The sequence below is a fragment of the Lolium perenne genome, chromosome 4, assembly GCF_019359855.2.
Source record: "Lolium perenne isolate Kyuss_39 chromosome 4, Kyuss_2.0, whole genome shotgun sequence".
Lineage (NCBI taxonomy): Eukaryota > Viridiplantae > Streptophyta > Magnoliopsida > Poales > Poaceae > Lolium > Lolium perenne.
In genome coordinates, this window is record NC_067247.2 from 379,429,727 (window position 1) to 379,454,382 (window position 24,656).

A 24,656-nucleotide genomic window follows, 5' to 3' on the forward strand; every position below is an offset into this window, starting at 1 on the left:
CGACCACTGCTTGACATCATCCTCCCATGAGCTATATGAGATCTTCCTTTTGATACATGTCCATAGAGGTATACCCACCCCCACACAGAAACACTAAACACATGGATCACGTGGATGTCAACACACTTTGGCCCAAACTTTGTGGTGGGGGGGGGGGGGGGGGGGGGGCAACTATTCTTCACAGAGTGTTCTTTTGCTCTTTACGAATATATTTTTTGGTTATGTTACTTCAAGGGTGAGAAACAATTCAATGGAATTGGAACAAAGTCAAGCGGTGGGTTTAAGAGATGTCCTACCATTCTTGGAGATCTGAGAGCGCTCTCTGCGTCGAGCTTTTTTTTGGCAAAGACGATGATGCGGTGGAGATCTTGGACTCGTTGGCTCACCCCCTTTACACCGGCCTGGTATGATAATTGAGTATGGGGATACGATATATATTTGACGGCGACTGCTTTCATAGACCCCCAAACCAACAATTGCATAAACGTACCATTATGCACATGCTCCTTCCGCCGGCGCTAACGGGTCGGGCTAGGTTAGCCTCCGAAGATCCATATCGATTGTACCCGTGTACTCGTTGAAAGGGTATACGGTGTACCCTTGTACTCGTTGAAAGGGTATACGTTGTATGTACGTTTCGGTGTATGTACGTGTCGGTGTATACGTCCGATGGATACTGCTTGGTGATCATCGTCGGTTGTCACTTTCCATTCTCACGTACCTTGATCAGCTCGTCGCAGCCGCCAGCCCGGCGATCTCCGATCTAGATCTTCTCCGGTGAATACTGCTTGTCCGCCGATCGCGACAAGGATCCGGCGTCCAACCTTGGCCCAACTCCACCCCTCCCCTCCCACGGCCGCCATTCATACCTAGGGTTTTGATCCCTCCGTCTTGTTGTAGCCGGTCGATCCCTCACCACCGCCATTTGCACATACCCCGGTGAATCGTAGCAGGCCTGGCTGGTTACCTCGGAGATCTCCTATCCTTCCCGCATCCGGTGGATCGGTTGGCCGATAATATGGCGGCGAACGTCTGAGTCATCCACCCTCCGCCTCCCCACGATCGACATATAGGTCGTTCCATTGCAAGGCAGAGCACCGCTGATGCGTGAAATTAACACACGTCCGTTGGGAACCCCAAGAGGAAGGTGTGATGCAGACAGTAGCAAGTTTTCCCTCAGAAAAAAACCAAGGTTTATCGAACCAGGAGGAGCCAAGAAGCACGTTGAAGGTTGATGGCGGCGAAGTATAGTGCGGCGCAACACCAGGGATTCCGGCGCCAACGTGGAACCTGCACAACACAACCAAAGTACTTTGCCCCAACGAAACAGTGAGGTTGTCAATCTCACCGGCTTGCTATAACAAAGGATTAGATGTATAGTGTGGATGATGATTGTTTGCAGAAAACAGTAGAACAAGTATTGCAGTAGATTGTATTTAATGTAAAAGAATGGACCGGGGTCCACAGTTCACTAGAGGTGTCTCTCCCATAAGATAAATAGCATGTTGGGTGAACAAATTACAGTCGGGCAATTGACAAATAGAGAGAGCATGACAATGCACATACATGATATGATAAGTATAGTGAGATTTAATTGGGCATTACGACAAAGTACATAGACCGCTATCCAGCATGCATCTATGCCTAAAAAGTACACCTTCAGGTTATCATCCGAACCCCTTCCAGTATTAAGTTGCAAACAACAGATAATTGCATTAAGTATGGTGCGTAATGTAATCAATAACTACATCCTCGGACATAGCATCAATGTTTTATCCCTAGTGGCAACAGCACATCCACAACCTTAGAACTTTCTGTCACATCCCCAGCATTTAATGGAGGCATGAACCCACTATCGAGCATAAATACTCCCTCTTGGAGTTAAGAGTAAAAACTTGGCCAGAGCCTCCACTAATAACGGAGAGCATGCAAGATCATAAACAACACATAGGTAATAGATTGATAATCAACATAACATAGTATTCTCTATCCATCGGATCCCGACAAACACAACATATAGTATTACAGATAGATGATCTTGATCATGTTAGGCAGCTCACAAGATCCAACAATGAAGCACATAAGGAGAAGACGACCATCTAGCTACTGCTATGGACCCATAGTCCAGGGGTGAACTACTCACTCATCACTCCGGAGGCGACCATGGTGGTGAAGAGTCCTCCGGGAGATGATTCCCCTCTCCGGCAGGGTGCCGGAGGCGATCTCCTGAATCCCCCGAGATGGGATTGGTGGCGGCGGCGTCTCAGTAAGGTTTTCCGTATCGTGGCTCTCGGTACTGGGGGTTTCACGACGGAGGCTTTAAGTAGGCGGAAGGGCAGGTCAAAGGGCGTCACGGGGGCCCCACACAACAGGGCCGCGCGGGCCCTATGCTGGCCGCGCCGCCCTAGTGTGGCGGCGCCCCGTGGCCCCACTTCGTCTCCCCTCCGGTCTTTTGGAAGCTTCGTGTAAAAATAGGCCCCTGGGCGTTGATTTCGTCCAATTCTGAGAATATTTCCTTTGTAGGATTTCTGAAACCAAAAACAGCAGAAAACAGCAACTGGCTCTTCGGCATCTCGTTAATAGGTTAGTGCCGGAAAATGCATAAATACGACATAAAGTATGCATAAAACATGTAGATATCATCAATAATGTGGCATGGAACATAAGAAATTATCGATACGTCGGAGACGTATCAGCATCCCCAAGCTTAGTTCCTGCTCGTCTCGAGCAGGTAAACGATAACAAAGATAATTTCTGGAGTGACATGCCATCATAACCTTGATCATACTATTGTAAGCATATGTAATGAATGCAGCGATCAAAACAATGGTAATGACATGAGTAAACAACTGAATCATAAAGCAAAGACTTTTCATGAATAGTACTTCAAGACAAGCATCAATAAGTCTTGCATAAGAGTTAACTCATAAAGCAATAAATCAAAGTAAAGGTATTGAAGCAACACAAAGGAAGATTAAGTTTCAGCGGTTGCTTTCAACTTATAACATGTATATCTCATGGATAGTGTCAATGTAAAGTAATATAACAAGTGCAATATGCAAGTATGTAGGAATCGATGCACAGTTCACACAAGTGTTTGCTTCTTGAGGTGGAGAGAAATAGGTGAACTGACTCAACATAAAAGTAAAAGAAAGGTCCTTCAAAGAGGAAAAGCATCGATTGCTATATTTGTGCTAGAGCTTTTATTTTGAAAACATGAAACAATTTTGTCAACGGTAGTAATAAAGCATATGTATCATGTAAATTATATCTTACAAGTTGCAAGCCTCATGCATAGTATACTAGTAGTGCCCGCACCTTGTCCTAATTAGCTCGGATTAACACGGATTATCATTGCATGACATATGTTTCAACCAAGTGTCACAAAGGGGTACCTCTATGCCGCCTGTACAAGGGTCTAAGGAGAAAGTTCGCATTGGATTTCTCGCTTTTGATCATTCTTCAACTTAGACACCCATACCGGGACAACATAGACAACAGATAATGGACTCCTCTTTTAATGCTTAAGCATTCAACAGTTAATATTCTCATAAGAGATTGAGGTTTTATGTCCAAACTGAAACTTCCACCATGATTCATGGCTTTAGTTAGCGGCCCAATGTTCTTCTCTAACAGTATGCATACTCAAACCATTTGATTGTGAAAACCGCCCTTACTTGACAAGACGAACATGCATAGCAACTCACATGATATTCAACAAAGAGTTGATGGCGTCCCCGGGGAGCATGGTTATCGCACAACAAGCAACTTAATAAGAGATAAAGTGCATAAGTACATATTCAATACCACAATAGTTTTTAAGGCTATTTTGTCCCATGAGCTATATATTGCAAAGGCGAATGATGGAAATTTAAAGGTAGCACTCAAGCAATTTACTTTGGAATGGCGGAGAAATACCATGTAGTAGGTAGGTATGGTGGACACAAATGGCATAGTGGTTGGCTCAAGGATTTTGGATGCATGAGAAGTATTCCCTCTCGATACAAGGTTTAGGCTAGCAAGGTTATTTGAAACAAACACAAGGATGAACCGGTGCAGCAAAACTCACATAAAAGACATATTGTAAACATTATAAGACTCTACACCGTCTTCCTTGTTGTTCAAAACTCAATACTAGAAATTATCTAGACTTTAGAGAGACCAATTATGCAAACCAAATTTTAGCAAGCTCTATGTATTTCTTCATTAATGGGTGCAAAGTATATGATGCAAGAGCTTAAACATGAGCACAACAATTTCCAAGTATCAAATTATTCAAGACATTTTAGAATTACTACATGTAGCATTTCCCGATTCCAACCATATAACAATTTAACGAAGAAGATTCAACCTTCGCCATGAATACTATGAGTAAAGCCTAAGGACATATTTGTCCATATGCAACAGCGGAGCGTGTCTCTCTCCCACACAATGAATGCTAGGATCCATTTTATTCAAACAAAAACAAACCGACGCTCCAAGCAAAGCACATAAGATGTGATGGAATAAAAATATAGTTTCAGGGGAGGAACCTGATAATGTTGTCGATGAAGAAGGGGATGCCTTGGGCATCCCCAAGCTTAGACGCTTGAGTCTTCTTAAAATATGCAGGGGTGAACCACCGGGGCATCCCCAAGCTTAGAGCTTTCACTCTCCTTGATCATATTATATCATCTCCCTCTCTTGATCCTTGAAAACTTCCTCCACACCAAACTCGAAACAACTCATTAGAGGGTTAGTGCACAATAAAGATTTACATGTTCAGAGGTGACATAATCATTCTTAACACTTCTGGATATTGCACAAAGCTACTGGACATTAATGGATCAAAGAAATTCATCCAACATAGCAAAAGAGGCAATGCGAAATAAAAGGTAGAATCTGTCAAAACAGAACAGTTCGTAAAGACGAATTTTAAAGTGGCACCAGACTTGCTCAGATGAAAATGCCCAAATTGAATGAAAGTTGCGTACATATCTGAGGATCACTCACGTAAATTGGCATAATTTTATGAGTTACCTACAGAGAATTAGGCCCAGATTAGTGACAGCAAAGAAATCTGTTTCTGCGCAGTAATCCAAATCTAGTATGAACCTTACTATCAACGACTTTACTTGGCACAACAATGCACAAAACTAAGATAAGGAGAGGTTGATACAGTAGTAACAACTTCCAAGACTCAAATATAAAATAAAAGTACTGTAGTAAAAACATGGGTTGTCTCCCATAAGCGCTTTTCTTTAACGCCTTTCAGCTAGGCGCAGAAAGTGTATATCAAGTGTTATCGAGAGATGAAGCATCAACATCATAATTTGTTCTAATAATAGAATCAAAAGGTAACTTCATTCTCTTTCTAGGGAAGTGTTCCATACCTTTTTTGAGAGGAAATTGATATTTAATATTACCTTCCTTCATATCAATGATAGCTCCAACAGTTCGAAGAAAAGGTCTTCCCAATATAATGGGACAAGATGCATTGCATTCAATATCCAAGACAACAAAATCAACGGGGACAAGGTTATTGTTAACGGTAATGCGAACATTATCAACTCTCCCCAAAGGTTTCTTTGTAGCATTATCAACAAGATTAACATCCAAATAACAATTTTTCAATGGTGGCAAGTCAAGCATATCATAAATTTTCTTAGGCATAACAGAAATACTTGCACCAAGATCACATAAAGCATTACAATCAAAGTCATTGACCTTCATCTTAATGATGGGCTCCCAGCCATCCTCTAGCTTTCTAGGAATAGAAGTTTCAAGTTTTAGTTTCTCTTCTCTAGCTTTTATGAGAGCATTCGTAATATGTTTTGTGAAAGCCAAATTTATAGCACTAGCATTGGGACTTTTAGCAAGCTTTTGTAAGAACTTTATAACTTCAGAGATGTGGCAATCATCAAAGTCTAAACCATTATGATCTACAGCAATGGGATCATCATCCCCAATGTTGGAAAAAATTTCAGCAGTTTTATCACAGGCAGTTTCAGCAGTTTTAGCAGTTTCCGGCAGTTTTGCAGGCTTTGCATTAGAAGTAGAAATATTGCCAACACCAATTCTTTCACCATTATTAGTAGGAGGTGCAGCAACATGTGGAGCATTAACATTACTATTGGTGGTAATAGTCCAAACTTTAGCTACATTATTCTCTTTAGCTAGTTTTTCATTTTCTTCTCTTTCCCATCTAGCATGCAATTCAGCCATCAATCTTATATTCTCATTAATTCTAACTTGGATGGCATTTGCTGTAGTAACAATTTTATTTTCAATATCCTTATTAGGCATAACTTTCAATTTTAAAAGATCAACATCAGAGGCAAGTCTATCAACCTTAGAAGTAAGAATATCAATTTTATCAAGCTTTTCCTCAACAGATTTGTTAAAAGTAGTTTGTGTACTAATAAATTCTTTAAGCATAGCTTCAAGTCCAGGGGGTGTGTTCCTATTATTGTTGTAAGAATTCCCATAAGAATTACCATAACCGTTACCATTATTATAAGGATATGGCCTATAGTTATTACTAGAATTGTTCCGATAAGCATTGTTGTTGAAATTATTATTTTTAATGAAGTTTACATCAACATGTTCTTCTTGAGCAACCAATGAAGCTAACGGAACATTATTAGGATCAACATTAGTCCTATCATTGACAAGCATAGACATAATAGCATCAATCTTATCACTCAAGGAAGAGGTTTCTTCGACAGAATTTACCTTCTTACCTTGTGGAGCTCTTTCCGTGTGTCATTCAGAGTAATTAATCATCATATTATCAAGAAGCTTTGTTGCTTCACCAAGAGTGATGGATATAAAGGTACCTCCAGCAGCTGAATCCAATAGGTTCCGCGAAGAAAAGTTCAGTCCTGCATAGAAGGTTTGGATGATCATCCAAGTAGTCAGTCCATGGGTTGGGCAATTCTTTACCAAAGATTTCATTCTCTACCATGCTTGAGCAACATGTTCATTATCTAATTGTTTAAAATTCATTATGCTACTCCTCAAATATATAATTTTAGCGGGAGGATAATATCTACCAATAAAAGCATCCTTACATTTAGTCCATGAATCAATACTATTTCTAGGCAGAGATAGCAACCAATCTTTAGCTCTTCCTCTTAATGAGAAAGGAAACAATTTTAATTTTATAATGTCACCATCTACATCCTTATACTTTTGCATTTCACATAATTCAACAAAATTATTAAGATGGGCAGCAGCATCATCAGAACTATCACCAGAAAATTGCTCTCGCATAACAAGATTCAGTAAAGCGGGTTTAATTTCAAAGAATTCTGCTGTAGTAGCAGGTGGAGCAATAGGTGTGCATAAGAAATCATTATTATTTGTGCTAGTGAAGTCACACAACTTAGTATTTTCAGGAGTACCCATTTTAGCAGTAGTAAATAAAGCAAACTAGATAAAATAAATGCAAGTAGCTAATTTTTTGTGTTTTTGATATAGAGAACAAGGCAGTAAATAAAGTAAAGCTAGCAACTAATTTTTTTGTGTTTTGTTTAATGCAGCAAACAAAGTAGTAAATAAAATAAAGCAAGACAAAAACAAAGTAAAGAGATTGGATTGTGGAGACTCCCCTTGCAGCGTGTCTTGATCTCCCCGGCAACGGCGCCAGAAAATATGCTTGATGCGTGCAATTAACACACGTCCGTTGGGAACCCCAAGAGGAAGGTGTGATGCAGACAGTAGCAAGTTTTCCCTCAGAAAGAAACCAAGGTTTATCGAACCAGGAGGAGCCAAGAAGCACGTTGAAGGTTGATGGCGGCGAAGTATAGTGCGGCGCAACACCAGGGATTCCGGCGCCAACGTGGAACCTGCACAACACAACCAAAGTACTTTGCCCCAACAAAACAGTGAGGTTGTCAATCTCACCGGCTTGCTGTAACAAAGGATTAGATGTATAGTGTGGATGATGATTGTTTGCAGAAAACAGTAGAACAAGTATTGCAGTAGATTGTATTTAATGTAAAAGAATGGACCGGGGTCCACAGTTCACTAGAGGTGTCTCTCCCATAAGATAAATAGCATGTTGGGTGAACAAATTACAGTCGGGCAATTGACAAATAGAGAGAGCATAACAATGCACATACATGATATGATAAGTATAGTGAGATTTAATTGGGCATTACGACAAAGTACATAGACCGCTATCCAGCATGCATCTATGCCTAAAAAGTCCACCTTCAGGTTATCATCCGAACCCCTTCCAGTATTAAGTTGCAAACAACAGACAATTGCATTAAGTATGGTGCGTAATGTAATCAATAACTACATCCTCGGACATAACATCAATGTTTTATCCCTAGTGGCAACAACACATCCACAACCTTAGAACTTTCTGTCACTGTCCCAGATTTAATGGAGGCATGAACCCACTATCGAGCATAAATACTCCCTCTTGGAGTTAAGAGTAAAAACTTGGCCAGAGCCTCTACTAATAACGGAGAGCATGCAAGATCATAAACAACACATAGGTAATAGATTGATAATCAACATAACATAGTATTCTCTATCCATCGGATCCCGACAAACACAACATATAGTATTACAGATAGATGATCTTGATCATGTTAGGCAGCTCACAAGATCCAACAATGAAGCACATAAGGAGAAGACGACCATCTAGCTACTGCTATGGACCCATAGTCCAGGGGTGAACTACTCACTCATCACTCCGGAGGCGACCATGGCGGTGAAGAGTCCTCCGGGAGATGATTCCCCTCTCCGGCAGGGTGCCGGAGGCGATCTCCTAAATCCCCCGAGATGGGATTGGCGGCGGCGGCGTCTCAGTAAGGTTTTCCGTATCGTGGCTCTCGGTACTGGGGGTTTCGCGACGGAGACTTTAAGTAGGCGGAAGGGTAGGTCAAAGGGCGTCACAGGGGCCCCACACAACAGGGCTGCGCGGGCCCTATGCTGGCCACGCCGCCCTAGTGTGGCGGCGCCCCATGGCCCCACTTCGTCTCCCCTCCGGTCTTCTGGAAGCTTCGTGTAAAAATAGGCCCCTGGGCGTTGATTTCGTCCAATTCCGAGAATATTTCCTTTGTAGGATTTCTGAAACCAAAAACAGCAGAAAACAAAGAATCGGCTCTTCGGCATCTCGTTAATAGGTTAGTGCCGGAAAATGCATAAATACGACATAAAGTATGCATAAAACATGTAGATATCATCAATAATGTGACATGGAACATAAGAAATTATCGATACGTCGGAGACGTATCAACCGCCGAGCCCAACTTCCCGTGGCTGCCTAGATTGCCACCAACGAACAGAAGAGGTTAGCCCCCCGTGCCACACTGTTATTCTATTCTTATTCCATGTATACTTTATAGGATGTATTGTCGCATTTGTGCTTAGGGTTTAATTTGTTGTTCAAAATTTTACCAATTTTTCGTATATTTTTTGTTAATCAGCATTTCACAATGAATTCCAAGCCGAGTTTTTATGTTGATTAGGTCAGTGATGTTGGTTTTATTTGGACAGATGGACGGCTCTATGGCTTCCGGGATTGGCAATGAGAAAGCAACTACAGACGTTGATGACTCTACATGGGATGCTTTTGATATTTCATCTTCAGAAGATGAATATGAAATACCTTCATCTGATGATGATGATACCATTTTTGGTGATCTTCTATCTGAGTCTGATAATGTGAGTCACTCACATTTTCATATTTTATCAGTACAGTATGCATGGGAATATCTTGTTCTTGAATTTTGCCTCCTTGTTGCAAATTTTGTAGATGGACATCGATGATGAAGACAGCATAAGTGGTACAGATGATGAACCCACTTCTGAAAATACGAGTGATGTATGTTTTATTTTATCTTACTTGCCTTCTTCCAGGTGAAGATGAATATACATGTAGTTTGCTATTTTCGTACAAATTGCGCAGGTTGTTGTAATCAGAAACAGTGAGCTTACCTACTACGGGGATTCTGATTTGGAAGACTTTCTTATGAAGAGGATGTTCCTGAGCAGTCAAAATCATTAGAAGGGGGGGTTTCACAGCTGTCAAAATCTGAATGCAAAAGCAAAGTAAGATTTTCTTTTCATGCATTGCAATGCATAATAGAACAAATCAAAGTGTCAGTAACAATAACGCCATGTTTGTCATATTTGTTTAGGTGACAGGAAGTTCCCAGCTGGACCATACTAAGCACGAAGATGATAAGGATCCATATGATATTGATGCTGAAATGAACAGACAGTGAAAGTATGAGGCTGTAAGGGCCATGACCTTTCTTTCCGAAGAGGCTGCCTATTATTTCTACAACAGGTATGCCAAAGAACATGGTTTTAGCATTCGACGCGAGAAGAAAAAGGAACGCCTTGATGAATTAGGGACATCCACCATTCGGTATAGGCGGTTTCTTTGCTCCAGGGCTGGGCAACGTGAAAGAAAGTACTTAGAAATGGAAGACCGAACGTATAGGCCACGACCTGAGTCTCGCTGCAACTGTGGTGCCCATTTCAGTGTGTCGTATAACAGAAAAATGAAGCTTTGGACTGTTCTGAGATTTGACGACAATCACAACCATAAGCCTGCTACAGCTGATCAAATCGTTTTTCTTCGGTCTCATAGAAAGATCAAGGATCATCAGAAATCTAGGATCATGTCACTGGGAGCTGCTGGGATGAGATTATTCAACATTATGAGGATATTTATCAGTGATAATGGAAAATACAGCAGGGTAGGATTTGTAAGAAAGGATCTTTACAACATGTCTTGCCGTGAAAAGAGGAAGATGATTGCAAAGGGTGACGCCAACACAACCATTGGCATTATGGAGAAGAGGAAGAGAGATGATCCTGAATTCTTTTTTGATTACAAGCTTGGTAAAGGTGAAAAATTGTTACACCTGTTCTGGTGTGATTCTCAGTCTCGGCAGGACTATGCCGACTTCGGTGACGTGCTGGTGTTTGACAGCACGTACAAAACAAATCGGTATGCTATGCCGTTCATACCTTTTGTGGGAATGAACAATCACCGCCAGACTACTGTTTTTGCATGCGCCATTGTCTCGGACGAGAAGGAAGAGACATATAAGTGGTTGTTAGAAACATTCCTGAAGGCCATGTATCAGCAGAAGCCTAAAGGGATCATCACTGATGGGGACGCTGCAATGATCGCCGCTGTTGGTAAAGTCTTTCCAGGCGTGTGGTACCGTGTTTGTACGTGGCATATTGAGAAGAACATGAAGAAGCACCTAGACCCCCTGGATCACAATGAATTCCGGTCGCTGCTGTACTACAGCACTTCGGAACAAGTATTCGAGGAGAGATGGAGGGCATTCGTCGAGAAGCACCAGACGGCATTAACCAAAGAATGGATGAAGAGGATGTATGCTAGGAAGAAGTTGTGGTCAGACGCTTATCTAGCGAATGGATATTTCCTTGGAATGAAAAGCAACCAGAGGAGCGAGAGTTTGAACTCCACCCTACACACCCACCTTGACTTTGGACTGACAATGGTGGATATGGTTGTGCACTACGAGAATAACAGTAGCCGTGTCCGGGAGGAAGAGGCCCGCCACGACGCCATAGACTCTCAGACACTACCGGTTGCAGTTACCAGGTACAAGGATATAGAGACGTCTGCTGCCCGTAAATTCACTGCTGCAAACTTCTACCTCGTTCAAGGGGAGCTGAAAAAGATTGGGGGCCTAGAGATTGTAGATCAACTTGGATGTGTTGGTGGGGTATCAACCTTCGTTGTGTCATGGATGAATAACCGTAAGTATTTGTTTTCAGTGGATTACAGACCTGAAAGCAAAGAGGAAACAATAACGTGCAGCTGCCGAAGGATATATCGGAAAGGGCTACCTTGCAAGCACATCTTGTTTGTTTTGCATTATGTGGGGTACTCTGAAATTCCAAACTGTTGTGTTCTCCGAAGGTTCTCGAAGGATGCAAGGTATGGTTTGCCCTCGAGACGCGAGAGTGATTTGTACGGATGGGGATGGGAAGGGGTAGCTGAGCGGAGAAAGCATAGCGAGCTTACCCTCATTGGAGCAGAAGCTTTTGATGCCACATTGCATGACCCAGAATCTTTCAGCGAGCTTATGAAATGTATGAAAGGCATAATATATAGGAGAAAAGGCGCCCAGACCAGTCATTCAACGGCTTACCATGAGGACGCACAAAACAGAGGAGATGCACCAGTAGTGGGTGATCCTGATCAAGCTGAGACCAAAGGAGCACCTAAACAAAACAAGAGGTACTATAAGGACAAGGATACAAATCAACAGACATCAAAACATGGCAGGATACTGTCACACGACGAGCGGAAGAAGGAGGGGTTGTGCAGTGCTTGCAATCAACCAGGTCATAACAGAAACAACAAGATGAAGTGCAGGCTACATAAGGAGTGAGTGTCTGGTTCAGCCCTACTTAAATTGCTTGCACTAATCTTCTACTATTTTATGCGCCACTGACTTGTGTGTTATTTCATGCAATGCAGATATGAGGGACCATCAGAAGTATGAACAACACTACTTGATCGATACACATTGTTGCACTTGTGTATTATTTGTTGTACAAACATTGGTCAGATTGTCAAAGGTCGAATTTTGATACTTGCAACACAACTAGGACAATTTTGTTCACGAATGACATAGAGCATAGCTTATGTCTTGCACACATTGCGAATACCATTACAGACTGCACAGATCACTGTATGATACTTACAAAACAATATGGAGAATTTGTTCACAAATAACATAGAGCACAACTATGTCTTGGACACATCGCAAATATAATTACAGACTGCACAAACACACTAGTACTTGCCCCCTTGAGTCTTATCACTCCCAGGCTTGCTTCTGACGCTTGTTCATTGATGAAGATTCATCCTGATTTTTGCATCTGGGGCAGATGTGGTCTGATCTCTGGAGGTGAGCTTGTCCCTCGTTCACCGTGTAGATCTTGTTGTATATCTCATAACTGAGATAGCCGTCAATAGCTGCGTATTCGAGGTTCATCCAGGACAGTGGCTTGCATTCCCAGAAACCATGCCCTTCCTTCCGAAGCCGGTTGTACTTGAAGTCCTTCTTCATGTTGGCAAACTTGGGATCAATGAGCTTTGCTGCAAGATCAGCCATTCCAGCCTGCGGTTGACCATTAATCTTGAAAATGTCCTGGATGTCGATGTGTCTCTCTTCTGGAACAGGAAGACCGGCCGCACGAAGAACTTTTGTGTCATTTCTTTTATCAACACTTGTAAAAGTGTATTGCTTGTCCTTGAGAAAAGTCAGTAGGCGCGGACAATGATCCTTGCACCTTTGTCAAGAGCAGCACAAATAAATTCAACAAGTACTGTAATGAAAATATAGGGACGCTTTAAATTCAATGTAGGGACATAAAATTCAATGATCCTTGTACCTAATGTAGTGGAATACAAGAACGTGCTCCCTCATGGCGATTTGCATTACCGCCAACTTGTGTCCGCTAGAGTCATACTCGAGATCCAGACCAACGAACTTGAACCTGTCCTCGTCCTTGTCGAGCCAACCCTCGTACATACGAAGAATTTTATCAACAGTCGCCGCCTCATTGGTGTAGACGACGTCGCTATATGTACTCCCGTGCGCAAGGATGCGGTACTTCTCCGTCGTGGACTTCTCGTCTCCGGCCACGATGGAGGAAGAGGCAGATGCCATGGACAGCGTGGGAGGAAGGGAGCACTGGGATGCGGTAGACGAACGGCCGGGGTTGGGACAGAACGGTGGAACTGCCACAGTATTGGGCCGATATAGGGGCGGGAGGCGAACATGCAGTTAGAGGTCTGGCGGCGCACATTGGCCTGTTACATGTCTGACGGCCTAACTGAAATTTTTTTAATTTTTATTTAATAAATTTGCAGCACATCAGCTGGTTAAATTCGAAAAATTCAAAAAAAGTTTTAACCAATGGATTATGTTCACAAAAACGTGTGACATATTGGGTAAAAAAACTAGATTTTTTTTGAAGGTCGAAAAATCGACTAGCTTAGGAAAAGTGGTTTGATGTAACCCAAACGATTCCGTTTCTAAGAATGTGGATTTTTCGACCTTCGAGAAACGCTCCAGAAATTTTTGCACACACTCTCGTATCCATTCTAAGACGAAGTGTGAAGGTTTTTTCAATTTTTGAATTTCTGTGAAAATAAACAATTTAAATTTCAGTTAAATTCGAGTTGAAAAAAAAAACAAAAGAAAACTAGAGAACCCTGATGGATGGGCCATGAGTGTTCCTTCCCCGCGTCCATACTCCACGTTAATAGGCTTAGTAGAAACCGCGTTACATGTCTTTCGGCCTAACTGATAAGTTTTTTAGTTTCGATTTGAATAAATCTGCAGCACATCTGGTTAAATTCAAAAAATTCAAAAAAAGTTTTAACCAACGGATTATGTTCACAAAAACGTGTGACATATTGGGTAAAAAAACTGGATTTTTTTTTGAAGGTCGAAAAATCGACTAGCTTACAAAAAGTGGTTTGATGTAACCCAAACGGTTCCGTTTCTAAGAATGTGGATTTTTCGACCTTCGAGAAACGCTCCAGAAATTTTTGCACACACTCTCGTATCCATTCTAGGACGAAGTGTGAAGGTTTTTTCAGTTTTTGAATTTCCGTGAAAATAAACTATTAAATTTCAGTTAAATTCGAGTTGAAAAAAAAAACAGAAGAAAACTAGAGAACCCTGCTGGATGGGCCATGAGTGTTCCTTCCGCGCGTTCATGCTCCACGTTAATGGGCTTAGTACAAACCGCGTTACATGTCTTTCGGCCTAACTGATAAGTTTTTTAGTTTTGATTTCAATAAATCTGCAGTAAACCTGGTTAAATTCAAAAAATTCAAAAAAAGTTTTAACCAACGGATTATGTTCACAAAAACGTGTGACATATTGGGTAAAAAAAAACTGGAAATTTTCGAAGGTCGAAAAATCGACTAGCTTACAAAAAGTGGTTTGATGTAACTCAAACGGTTCCGTTTCTAAGAATGTGGATTTTTCGACCTTCGAGAAACGCTCCAGAAATTTTTGCACACACTCTCGTATCCATTCTAAGACTAAGTGTGAAGGTTTTTTCATTTTTTGAATTTATGTGAAAATAAAGTATTAAATTTCAGTTAAATTCGAGTTGAGAAAAAAAACAAAAGAAAACTATAGAACCCTGCTGGATGGGCCATGAGTATTCCTTCCCCGCGTCCATGCTCCACGTTAATGGGCTTAGTACAAACCGGCCTATTATTACCTGTCCGGAATGTTAACCGAATATATCAGCAGCACATGTGCATTTAGGTTGAAACAGAATTAACCAACGTATTATGTCCTAAAAACGTGTGACACTAAAAATAGTCTGAATTACAAAAATGAGTTTTTACTACAAAATGCACGAAAGTTTTTGCTGAAATAAAAATAGTACAATCCGAATACAAAGATGAATTACAATTTCTCCTTTCATTCTATGAGGATTCATCCATATGCATATCTTATAATGTGATATCTTCAATGTCAAGCCTGATGCACAAATCCCTGAACTCAATCTTCAGACATACTAATGAACCTATCACAAGATGAGCTGCTACACAGAACGCATTCCATCCATCTACAAACTCAATATGCTGCCCCTTGTAGATTGTATAAGCTCCAACCATTTGTCCATTAATAGATCTGCTATAAAAAATAGCAGCACCTTCTCTCGGCCTATAGTATCCACGTGCAACATCAAATGGAATGAGCTACAAAAAAGTAAAATATAAATAAAGAAAACGTTAACACTGTTAGTATGTTATGAATGAAACTTAAAAACAGTGATCCAATAATAAAAACAAGTGAAAAAGTTACTAACCAAACGAGTAAGAGAAGATTCATTCAACCTCGTCACAAAGAACTGAGGTACTTCAAAGAAATCGAGGAATTCGTTTTCCTCCACTTTATTTAGCTCTTTGAATATAGCCCATGTAACTGCATTCATCTCTGCGGAGTTAATATCTAGCAAATTTGAGAAAATGGTTTTCTCAAAAGTAACTCTGCAGCACTCCAAAACCTCCCAACAATCTGAACAAACAAAAAAAACAGAATGAACAGTTAGAAATATGTGAAAACAATATCACAATAATAATTAGAAACAAAGAAACATGCCTGGTAACTGAACCCATGGTTTTTCGTCACGGTCAGCATTGAATACAACAACTTCAAACTTGGAAGTAGTTTCATCATATGTGAACTCCACAATGTCATTTTCATCCATAACATAAGCGTCTACAAAAGAACTCCAGAATGGTCCACAAAGGTAAGTTCTTGCTTCAGTCTTCTCCACATGGAAATGATAAACAGAACCATGATTGCATTCAGCAACAACCCACTTATCTACTAAACTATGTAGCATCTCCCTAGCATGGCAAGGCACGGCCTGAAGAGTTGAAAACAAAAAAACAATTTATTTAGAAAAGATCCAACAAACAAATGCAAATAGTACTAACGGCGGGGAAATAATGTATATCTGGCTTGTACTATGCAAAATATACATACAATTAGTTCTTCAAACAAATGCACCATCGCTACATCAAATGAAAATGCACGACGCTTGGACCGGAAGTAGTTAGTGTCAGGCTGGCCACAAATAAGACATCCTGATTCTTCATCCATCTCTGACAAAAATAATATAACATATCAAACACATTCGAAACATTCCAATAACAGAAATCCAAAGAATTAAATCAAGGCCCTTAAATCAATGTTCACAATGAACTACAAACTCCTGCTGATGTCCTAGATTTCTGGGTACTAACCCTAACAGATAGCTACCCTACATCAGTGGCGGCGCGCGGCAGCAAGTCGTCGAGGGGGGCGTGCAGGATGTAGTGCAGGGGCTCAGAAAAGTACCACCGGGGCTACGACCAAAAGAAGAAGCGCCTCCGCTCTCGCTCTCGCCGTCGCCGTTCGCCGTCGCTCCTCGCCGCTCGGTGTCCCCGCTTCAACAATAACCGCAGACAATCTCCGCACAAAAGCCTCGGGCTATAAAAATGGGCCAACAAAAACCGGGCACAACAGAAACAAAAGGCCCAACATGTGACTAATTCCAACTGACTACACGGTTATTTCATGTGAGAACCCTACGAGTCTTTGTGAAACCAATGCACCTTTAGTCAACAATATATAGGGCATATTTTATTTTGAACAAAAAAAAGAGGTCTATTTTTTACAGACTATTTGTTTTGGGTTCACAAGTCTACCAATATGTGAATATTTTTTACTCATTTTTTACCCTAGATCTTAACCAAGCTACGTCTTTTGGACTAATAAACTAGAAAATGCAAGAAAGTTAGACACCTGGCATTAAAACATAGGGCCGACAGGGGATTTTCATTCTTTCTAAGTTTCTTACACAAGATTGAACAGCAAAGGGAAGAAAAAAACACTAAATCGGTGGCCTCTACATCTTGCTTGTCCCTCCAAGACATGCCACCCGGCTAATCCTCTTCGTCGGAGGACCACCATTTTTCGCCCTCCGCTTCGACCTTGGATTCCTGGAGCGCCTTGGCGAGCCCCGGTGTATCGGCTGGGTCATCGTGAGCCCGCATCTGGGCCTGGTAACTCAGTTCCACATCTCCCAATATCACGTCCTCGTCGTCGTCGGAGGACCACCATCTGCTCGGGCAGGTGTTTTGGTGCGGGTGCGAGTTCATCGCATTCACCAACTACAACATCTTCACCAACTTCTACGCCATCTTCCCCACCCCGGGCAACATGCACTGCCTCCCCTACATGATGCCGGAGGACGACGAGTGAGCCTTCCAAGGAGGAGGCAAGGAGGATGATATGACGGCGTTGTCACTTGGGTTTATCTAGTTTTTATGTGTGTTTTATTATCTAAGTCTTGTAAGGCAGCTATCGTGTCCCTGTCGTGGTAGTGGATGTGTTTTTTAAACATGCATGGTCCTGTTAAGTAATGATGAAGTGTGTTGGCCAGTTAATCGCAGAAAACATGCATGGTTAATCATGTGATCCACAAACTAAGTAAAAAACAAACAACGTAGTACAAAATTTGTAGCAATATATCTTGCTAAGAGTACACAACTTCTAAAGCCTTTATTTCATATTACAAAATTAGTTCTTAAAACCCAACAGTACAATTACAATACCCAAAAGTATCGCTATAATCTGAAGCATTGACACAATTTCGTTCAGCTTTATTAAAATTGTTTTCTTCAGGTGCCTCATGTCCTTGTTTAGTGCTACTTGCTTCTGTAGTTCTCCATCTCCTCCGTTTTCTTCAACCACTTCTCCTTCTAGGGGAATCAGCATAGGTGAGTTTGCTGGAACAATACCCTTCTTCACGAGTAGATCTGCGTACTTTTCAATCCAATACCAGAAGTTGCATCCTCCTCTAACCGGCTAGAAATAACGAACATTAAAGATACGTATAATTTTGGCATAGATCCTGTTGACAATAGACGGGTATTGAACAACACTGAAAACATCTTACATTGTGATTATTGCACCTGACGAAATCGCCGGCGTTGGACGTTGTGGAGGCTGTTTTCCTCTCCACGACGCGCCACCGGCAGCTCGTGCACTTGATCATTGGGAGGGGACCATAACTTGGGTGGCGGATTATAGTGTCCGAGCTCGAGGAAGACATCACTTTGCCGGCGGCACGACGTTCTACAAGATGGAGGAAGTCGTAGATGGAGGCGTTGAAGGGGAACTGTAGGGTTTCTACTTTGTTCTTTCCTAATAAAGCGTCCTTATCTTGTGGGCCTGGGCCGCACGTAATTAGTTCAGAAAAGGCTAAGCAATCCAACCTAATGGCCCATCTGTTAATGGTCAACGCACCGAGCGCGCAATTACCCCACGTCCTTCGTGCGATGAAGGAAACTACCATAACTTACGCACGATAATCACGAAGATTGGCAGGGTAAGCTCATCTTCCACATTTTTTAGGCGCCAGCACTCTCGCCCAACGCCGCCGCCAGCCGTGAGATCTGACTACCGCCGCCTCCCTCCCCATCCCTTATCGGCGAGAGGAAGCCTCCTCTAGCTGCTCAGAAGACATGCACACATCGAGGTATTGCATTATTGCCAGTATGCAGTACGTGTTCTTTGTTTGGGATGTTTCTGTACGTATGTTGCCCTCATAGATTTTGTGATTATGGTGAGATCATAGGCAGTAATCGATGTCAATTGTTCTTTGAATTTTAGATCTTAACACTTGTTAGTGGAAATTTTTGTTGAACGCAAATCATCTAAGAAAATATCCCTTTCATATGTAACATACATATGACTTTAGAAATTATGTTGCATGGCATTATGCTTGCACACAAATTTTGACATTTATCTACTCGTTTTTATGAACAGTACGTTGAACATTGGTGTGTGCAATGTGGATCGTTGGGTGGGGTTTGTAACAAGAATGACACCAGCTCAGCGATGTAAACTCGCCGAGGCTGATTTACAAAGCTTGATTCACATGAAGAGTATAAGTCCACGATCGTCTATACTTAGCCTCATGATTAAGGCATTTGACCCAGAGTCAGAAAAATTCAACTTGCAATTAGATCAACCCTCGATTACTATAAAAGGAGTCGATGTGGAGGAGATTTTTGGTTTGAAGGACAAATCTGCAGATGGGCTGGATATTGACACCATCCTTTTTGAGGATGGGAAATTTGCAGAAAATGAGATTCCACCTCATTTTCTGAACAAGTGCACCGGCAGTCTCAGCATTGATGGATTGATCTCGGACGCCATCAAGAGCGGATTAGACGACGATGACTTCCTTCGCAGAGCTGCTCTTGTGGCCCTTGGTACAGTTCTTGCACCAACGTCCACGGCAACAGTTCCGTTGGAGTATTGGGCAATCGTTAAGTACGTGTCACGGTTGAAAAAATTGAACTTCAATCGTTTCACACGTGATTTTTTGATTACCAATATAAAGAAACTGGGAAGTGAATATGAGAAGGTGCAATGGCCATGCGGCAACCTAGCCCTGCTGCAGGTATATTTCTCCTCACCACGTCCATTGTCTTAAAAAAATCCAGCAATTTATAAAGGTGTATAACTGTTGTGCCAACATATGCAGTATATTTACTATGAAAAAGTGCGCCCAATTGGTTCACAATTGACGTCATCAAGGCCGTTGATGAGGAACTGGACAGAAGAAGAAGCTAAAAAGAGAGACAGCATGGATTACAATGATGGACGAGGAGTAGGCTTGGTAAGTTTTCTCTTACTCATGTACTATTATGTTCATCATTTCATGTGGACTTACATCATCATTTCATGTGCATGCCTTCTAGATTGACGACGACATATCTGCTAAGCACAGAAGGGAGGTGATCCACACACCTGACGTTGTTCCAAAATCAAAGAGGAAGCAAAGTAAAAGAGCTAAAGCTGCAGCTTCTAGCATGAGCACGCCAGGTCCAGTGGATGATTCAAGAATGGAGGTCATGTTTGAGCAGGTTCTGATTAAAATGACCAATCACATAGACACAACATTAAGAAAAAATATGCAGAAATATGCAGACGCATCTGCTCAGGTGACATGGACTATTTTTTGTATGCTTCTATTTGCTGAAATGCATCTCTACACAGCGTATCATTAATTACCTTCTGAATTTTGTTTTGCAGAAACTCCTAAAAATGCTTAACTCGAAGGGAGTTGCATACAGGGCAGGCAAGGCTGACATGTCTGATGACGAAGATCAGGAGGAGGAAGCCAAAAAGGAAGGAGTGGCCTCCACACCTAGCCATGGAGGCCTTCCGCCTAAAGATTTCATGGACAAAGACGTTCCCAACTCAGACGGCAGTGCATCATGGTTGAATTCCGTTAAGGATCAAAAGGACGATGAATTGGATGATGCAAGTAAGAAGAGTGAGCCGGTGGAGGATTTGAACTTCGTGACACCCACCGACAAGAAGAAGACTGCTAGTGCTGGGTACACGACCCCGGCGCCTAAGCACGAAGATACTCCTGAAATACCCATAATCATCGACGACAAGGCTACTCCTGAATCGTCCTGCTCGGCAACTATTTATTTAACTCCTCCAGATGCATCAGAAGAATTTGAAAGCTTGAACACGATCTGCCGCAAAGCGATAGCAAGTGGGAAGAAGGAGGAGAGAAAGGATGATGTATGTGGGAAAAAAGAGGAGAGAAAGGATGATGTATGTGGGAAAAAAGAGGAGAGAAAGGATGATGTCTGTGGGAAGCGCACACGCAAACCTCCTCGCAAATTAAGTTCCCCAAGCATTGTGATGACCTCCAAATGTCCTAAACATATTCGACGTGCAGTCAGAAAAGGTATATTTTGTGAAATATTTTGCACTATATCAAGTATTCATGTTCACATAATTAACTATGGTTGTCTATAGGTCCTGAAGCTTTGTTCAACAACGAATATGCCACGGATGGATCAAATCAGCTGACACCGGAGATAATTGACGCAGCTGTCGAGTATATTCGGATATCAATGAAAAGTACAAAAAAGGGCCGATTTGGTAAGAGTGTGTACGAGAATGCAGACGGGGCTGGGGCGAGTGCTGGAATGCTTAAACCTATCCTTGACAGTGGATGGCTGTGCGGTGCTGTAAGTCCAACAACCGATGTCATTCTTTTATTTCTCCTAGGCTTGAATACATATATGCTCCGGAGTGATCAACTGTTTGAATTATATGCAGGTCATTGAGTGTTACTTGGGTGATCTTAGATTAAAATTGAAGGATAGAACAATTTGCCCTGCATGGAGGGCAAATTCTATAGTCGAACATAAACCTAAAAGGCAGAATTGGAAAAGCAGTAAGAACCCTGACACGGCGGATATTGCAGAGATGTCAACTTGCTACGAAAGATGCGAGCTGGAATATTTTGCCACTAACAAGGTAATGATGTCTTGTACATTATTAACTGAGAGGTTTCAAAATTAACTATTAATGCATTAATTATTATCTCTGTATTTTTGGTAGGCTTATTTCTCGGTTAACATCTCCGGTTGCCACCGGGTCACCGTCGTCATGCACAATGACAAGGAGGAATTTCAGGTGCTAGACTCGTTATGGAGCCTTAATCAGAGCAAGGGATTTGTGGAAATGCTGGTATGACTTTTGATCACGGAATGTAAGACCACCTTGGTACTCAGTGCACTGTACATAAATTTTATGCTTCACAGAGAGAAGAAATCTCTAAGGACATCGAGTTTGCGAACAATGAGTTATCGAGAAAGAAGTATCCAGACGTTTCGAAATGGGAAATTAAAAGCTATCCAATACCAAAGCAAAGAGATACGTGAGTACACCGTTAATCTTATGTCATTACTATTGATGCCTATTGCTGATAGTTTACCTCTGATCTATATGCAGGAACTCATGTGGACTCTTCCTGTTAGCATGTATGGAGCACTGGGATGGAGATGAACTGACGGCCGAATTTTCGCAGGTTACCTCTGATCTGTAGTATCTTTGTTACACACATGTTTATCTCCCGCAATTCTAAACTATATAATAATTGTTGCAGGAAACGATAAACAAGAATAGAAAAAGGACAGCTGCCAAAATTATAATGGCACAATCAAACCTGCTCGAGAAGACGAAGAAGGATGTCCTAGATATCGCGGCGAAAGCACGTGCCTGAAAAACATTAAGTATCAGATATGCATGCACATCTGACGTTGTAATGCAAGGGTGGATTTGTGTCCGGAAGAAGGTCTGATAGACCTGTAGAACTTTTTTACTTTGGGGGGTGAACTTATTTGGGGTTGTGGTTATTTGTGCCACAGTGAGATAAGTACTTTGTTTATTCATGTACTTTCAACCTTTCGCACATTCAAACGAGTAGCACACGACATGCCATAGAAAAGTAATTCAGCCTTTCGCACATTCAAACGAGTAGCACACGACATGACATAGGAAAAAGTGGGAAACATAACAAACACATGTTAAAACTAATGGAAACTAAAACATGACCATCCTCAACAACTAGCCCCGGCAGCTTCACCGCCATCGTCAACTTCACTCCTCCTCCTCCTCCTTGTCGAAGTTGTAGGGAAGGGTGTGCATCATGTTGTGTGTGGGGAAGTGGCACTCAAAGTTTGTGTAGACGTTGAACGTAGTGAATGCTATGAACTCGCAGCCGCACCAAAACACTTGGCCGAGGAGCTCGTACGCGTCGTAGCGGTTGGTGAAGGTGACCGTGAGGATCAAGAGGAAGGCGCGCGTGTGGTCACGGGCCTCGTCGAGGTGAAACATCACCGGCGCGTCCGAAGGGAGGTGGGCAAAGCCGGCGGTGAGGAACGCACGGGCGAGCTCGACCGGTGCCCTCCACCTGGAGATGGCCCACACGCGGAGTGTGTTCTCCACAACGACGCCCGCCGGGTAGCGCCACTCGGGCACGGTAGGAGGCCGACGGAATACCGGTGCGGTGAACTGCATCTTACCGGTGCGTTGCAAGGTGTTGGCTGGGGATTTGCTTCAAGTGGAGAATATTATATGGACTGTGTGTCGCAGCGAGTGGAGAGGAAGAGACGGGGGTACAAATAGGCCAGATCGATCAATTACAATGAAGGCCAACGACGCGCTTGTGTATCCGTGTCAATGCGGTGCGCCTGAATCAGTCTTCCTTTATTGCTCTGAATCGGCGACCGTAAATGGCTTGGCTGCGTCGTCTGCCTCGCTGAGCGCTCGCATATGCATGCACATCTGACGTGGTGCGGCGCATGCATGGAAAAGTCTGCGACGGGAGCTAGCCTGCATGGTGCGCGCATGCATGGCGAAGTCTGCGACGGACAAAACCGTGCACCGACGCAACCCAACGGTCCAAACCACGTCTCCTCCCTATAGAAGGCGTCCATCCAACGGGGTAGAGCTAGGTATTGTAGGGCCCGCCTGTAGTCGCTTCGACCGCCACGTTAATGGCGATTCCTCGGCTCTCGAGCGGCCGCCGCCCACCTATGCCAATGAAGTTATTGGCGACGCCACGCGTGCCCAGCGGCCGCCGCCCACCTCTGCCAATGAAGTTATTGGCGACGCCTCGCGTGCCCAGCGGCCGCCGCCCACCACACGGTTGCCTGCGGCTTTATATAGGGTCGCTCGCTCGGCTACATCATCTCCTGCGCGCACAAACCCTAGCTGCCGCACAACATGCAACGTAGCGCAGCATAGCTACCCACAAGCCCGCGAGGGAATCCATGGCTGGTTCTGGTGGCCGGCGAGACGGGCTAGGCCATCGAGGCCGCGGTCGCCGTGGCCGTGGACGGCAAGCTGGAGCAGCATCACCCAGCCGCTCGCCGTCGCCAGCGCCGTCGTCGTCTTCGGAGGAGGCGACGTGCTTCGCATTCATCCTACGCATCGACGATGACCCTCTCGGCATCAAGCGGCTTCCGGACAAGTTCGCCGAGTTTGTCGATGGCGTCGAGCCGGCCGAGTTGCAGCTACGGGAGGCCAGCAGCAACTTTTGTCGATGGCGTGTCGAGGTATTGTTCGACGGGCAAGGCAAGATGTACCTGCACACCGGCTGGGACAAGTTCGCCCGCTACCTCGATCTCAAGCCAGGCTGCCTGCTCACCTTCTTGTACGAGGGGAATGGCGACATGGTCGTCAAGGTATTCGACGGCACATCCTGCCGCAGACACTACCACATCATTGAGTCAAGCTCGAGCGGCG

General features: G+C 43.0%; 3 protein-coding genes across 3 annotated transcripts; 2 read left to right on the forward strand and 1 right to left on the reverse strand.

Moving 5' to 3' along the window:
- The first annotated feature begins 9,495 nt into the window (after positions 1 to 9,495).
- On the forward strand, positions 9,496 to 12,386 carry LOC127348082 (protein FAR1-RELATED SEQUENCE 5-like). Its single transcript, XM_051374183.1, has 4 exons — positions 9,496 to 9,663; positions 9,755 to 9,823; positions 10,140 to 10,222; positions 10,598 to 12,386. Exons 1-4 carry the CDS (start codon positions 9,496 to 9,498, stop codon positions 12,384 to 12,386), a joined length of 2,109 nt encoding a protein of 702 aa, XP_051230143.1.
- A 432-nt stretch (positions 12,387 to 12,818) lies between these two features.
- Positions 12,819 to 13,673, reverse strand: LOC139830340 (3'-5' exonuclease-like). The gene is made up of 2 exons (XM_071818344.1): positions 13,396 to 13,673; positions 12,819 to 13,293 (listed from the first exon to the last, which is right to left on the reverse strand). The coding sequence occupies exons 1-2, from the start codon at positions 13,671 to 13,673 to the stop codon at positions 12,819 to 12,821; spliced, it is 753 nt and encodes a 250-aa protein (XP_071674445.1).
- A 5,833-nt stretch (positions 13,674 to 19,506) lies between these two features.
- Positions 19,507 to 22,629, forward strand: LOC127348083 (uncharacterized). The gene is made up of 10 exons (XM_051374184.1): positions 19,507 to 19,995; positions 20,080 to 20,214; positions 20,297 to 20,539; positions 20,631 to 21,303; positions 21,375 to 21,589; positions 21,681 to 21,881; positions 21,966 to 22,094; positions 22,169 to 22,284; positions 22,359 to 22,434; positions 22,513 to 22,629. The coding sequence occupies exons 1-10, from the start codon at positions 19,507 to 19,509 to the stop codon at positions 22,627 to 22,629; spliced, it is 2,394 nt and encodes a 797-aa protein (XP_051230144.1).
- The last annotated feature ends 2,027 nt before the right edge of the window (positions 22,630 to 24,656 follow it).

What these genes read in the sequence shown, in the direction of transcription:
- LOC127348082 (XM_051374183.1), top strand. Translation starts at nt 9,496, where the DNA reads ATGGACGGCTCTATGGCTTCCGGGATTGGCAATGAGAAAGCAACTACA. An exon ending in TTCTATCTGAGTCTGATAAT is followed by an intron (nt 9,664 to 9,754) that starts GTGAGTCACTCA and finishes CAAATTTTGTAG; the next exon opens with ATGGACATCGATGATGAAGA. An exon ending in CTTCTGAAAATACGAGTGAT is followed by an intron (nt 9,824 to 10,139) that starts GTATGTTTTATT and finishes ATATTTGTTTAG; the next exon opens with GTGACAGGAAGTTCCCAGCT.
- LOC139830340 (XM_071818344.1), bottom strand. Translation starts at nt 13,673, where the DNA reads ATGGCATCTGCCTCTTCCTCCATCGTGGCCGGAGACGAGAAGTCCACG. An exon ending in CTTGTATTCCACTACATTAG is followed by an intron (nt 13,294 to 13,395) that starts GTACAAGGATCA and finishes CTCTTGACAAAG; the next exon opens with GTGCAAGGATCATTGTCCGC.
- LOC127348083 (XM_051374184.1), top strand. Translation starts at nt 19,507, where the DNA reads ATGATTAAGGCATTTGACCCAGAGTCAGAAAAATTCAACTTGCAATTA. An exon ending in ATGCAGACGCATCTGCTCAG is followed by an intron (nt 20,540 to 20,630) that starts GTGACATGGACT and finishes TTTGTTTTGCAG; the next exon opens with AAACTCCTAAAAATGCTTAA. An exon ending in ATACCAAAGCAAAGAGATAC is followed by an intron (nt 22,285 to 22,358) that starts GTGAGTACACCG and finishes ATCTATATGCAG; the next exon opens with GAACTCATGTGGACTCTTCC.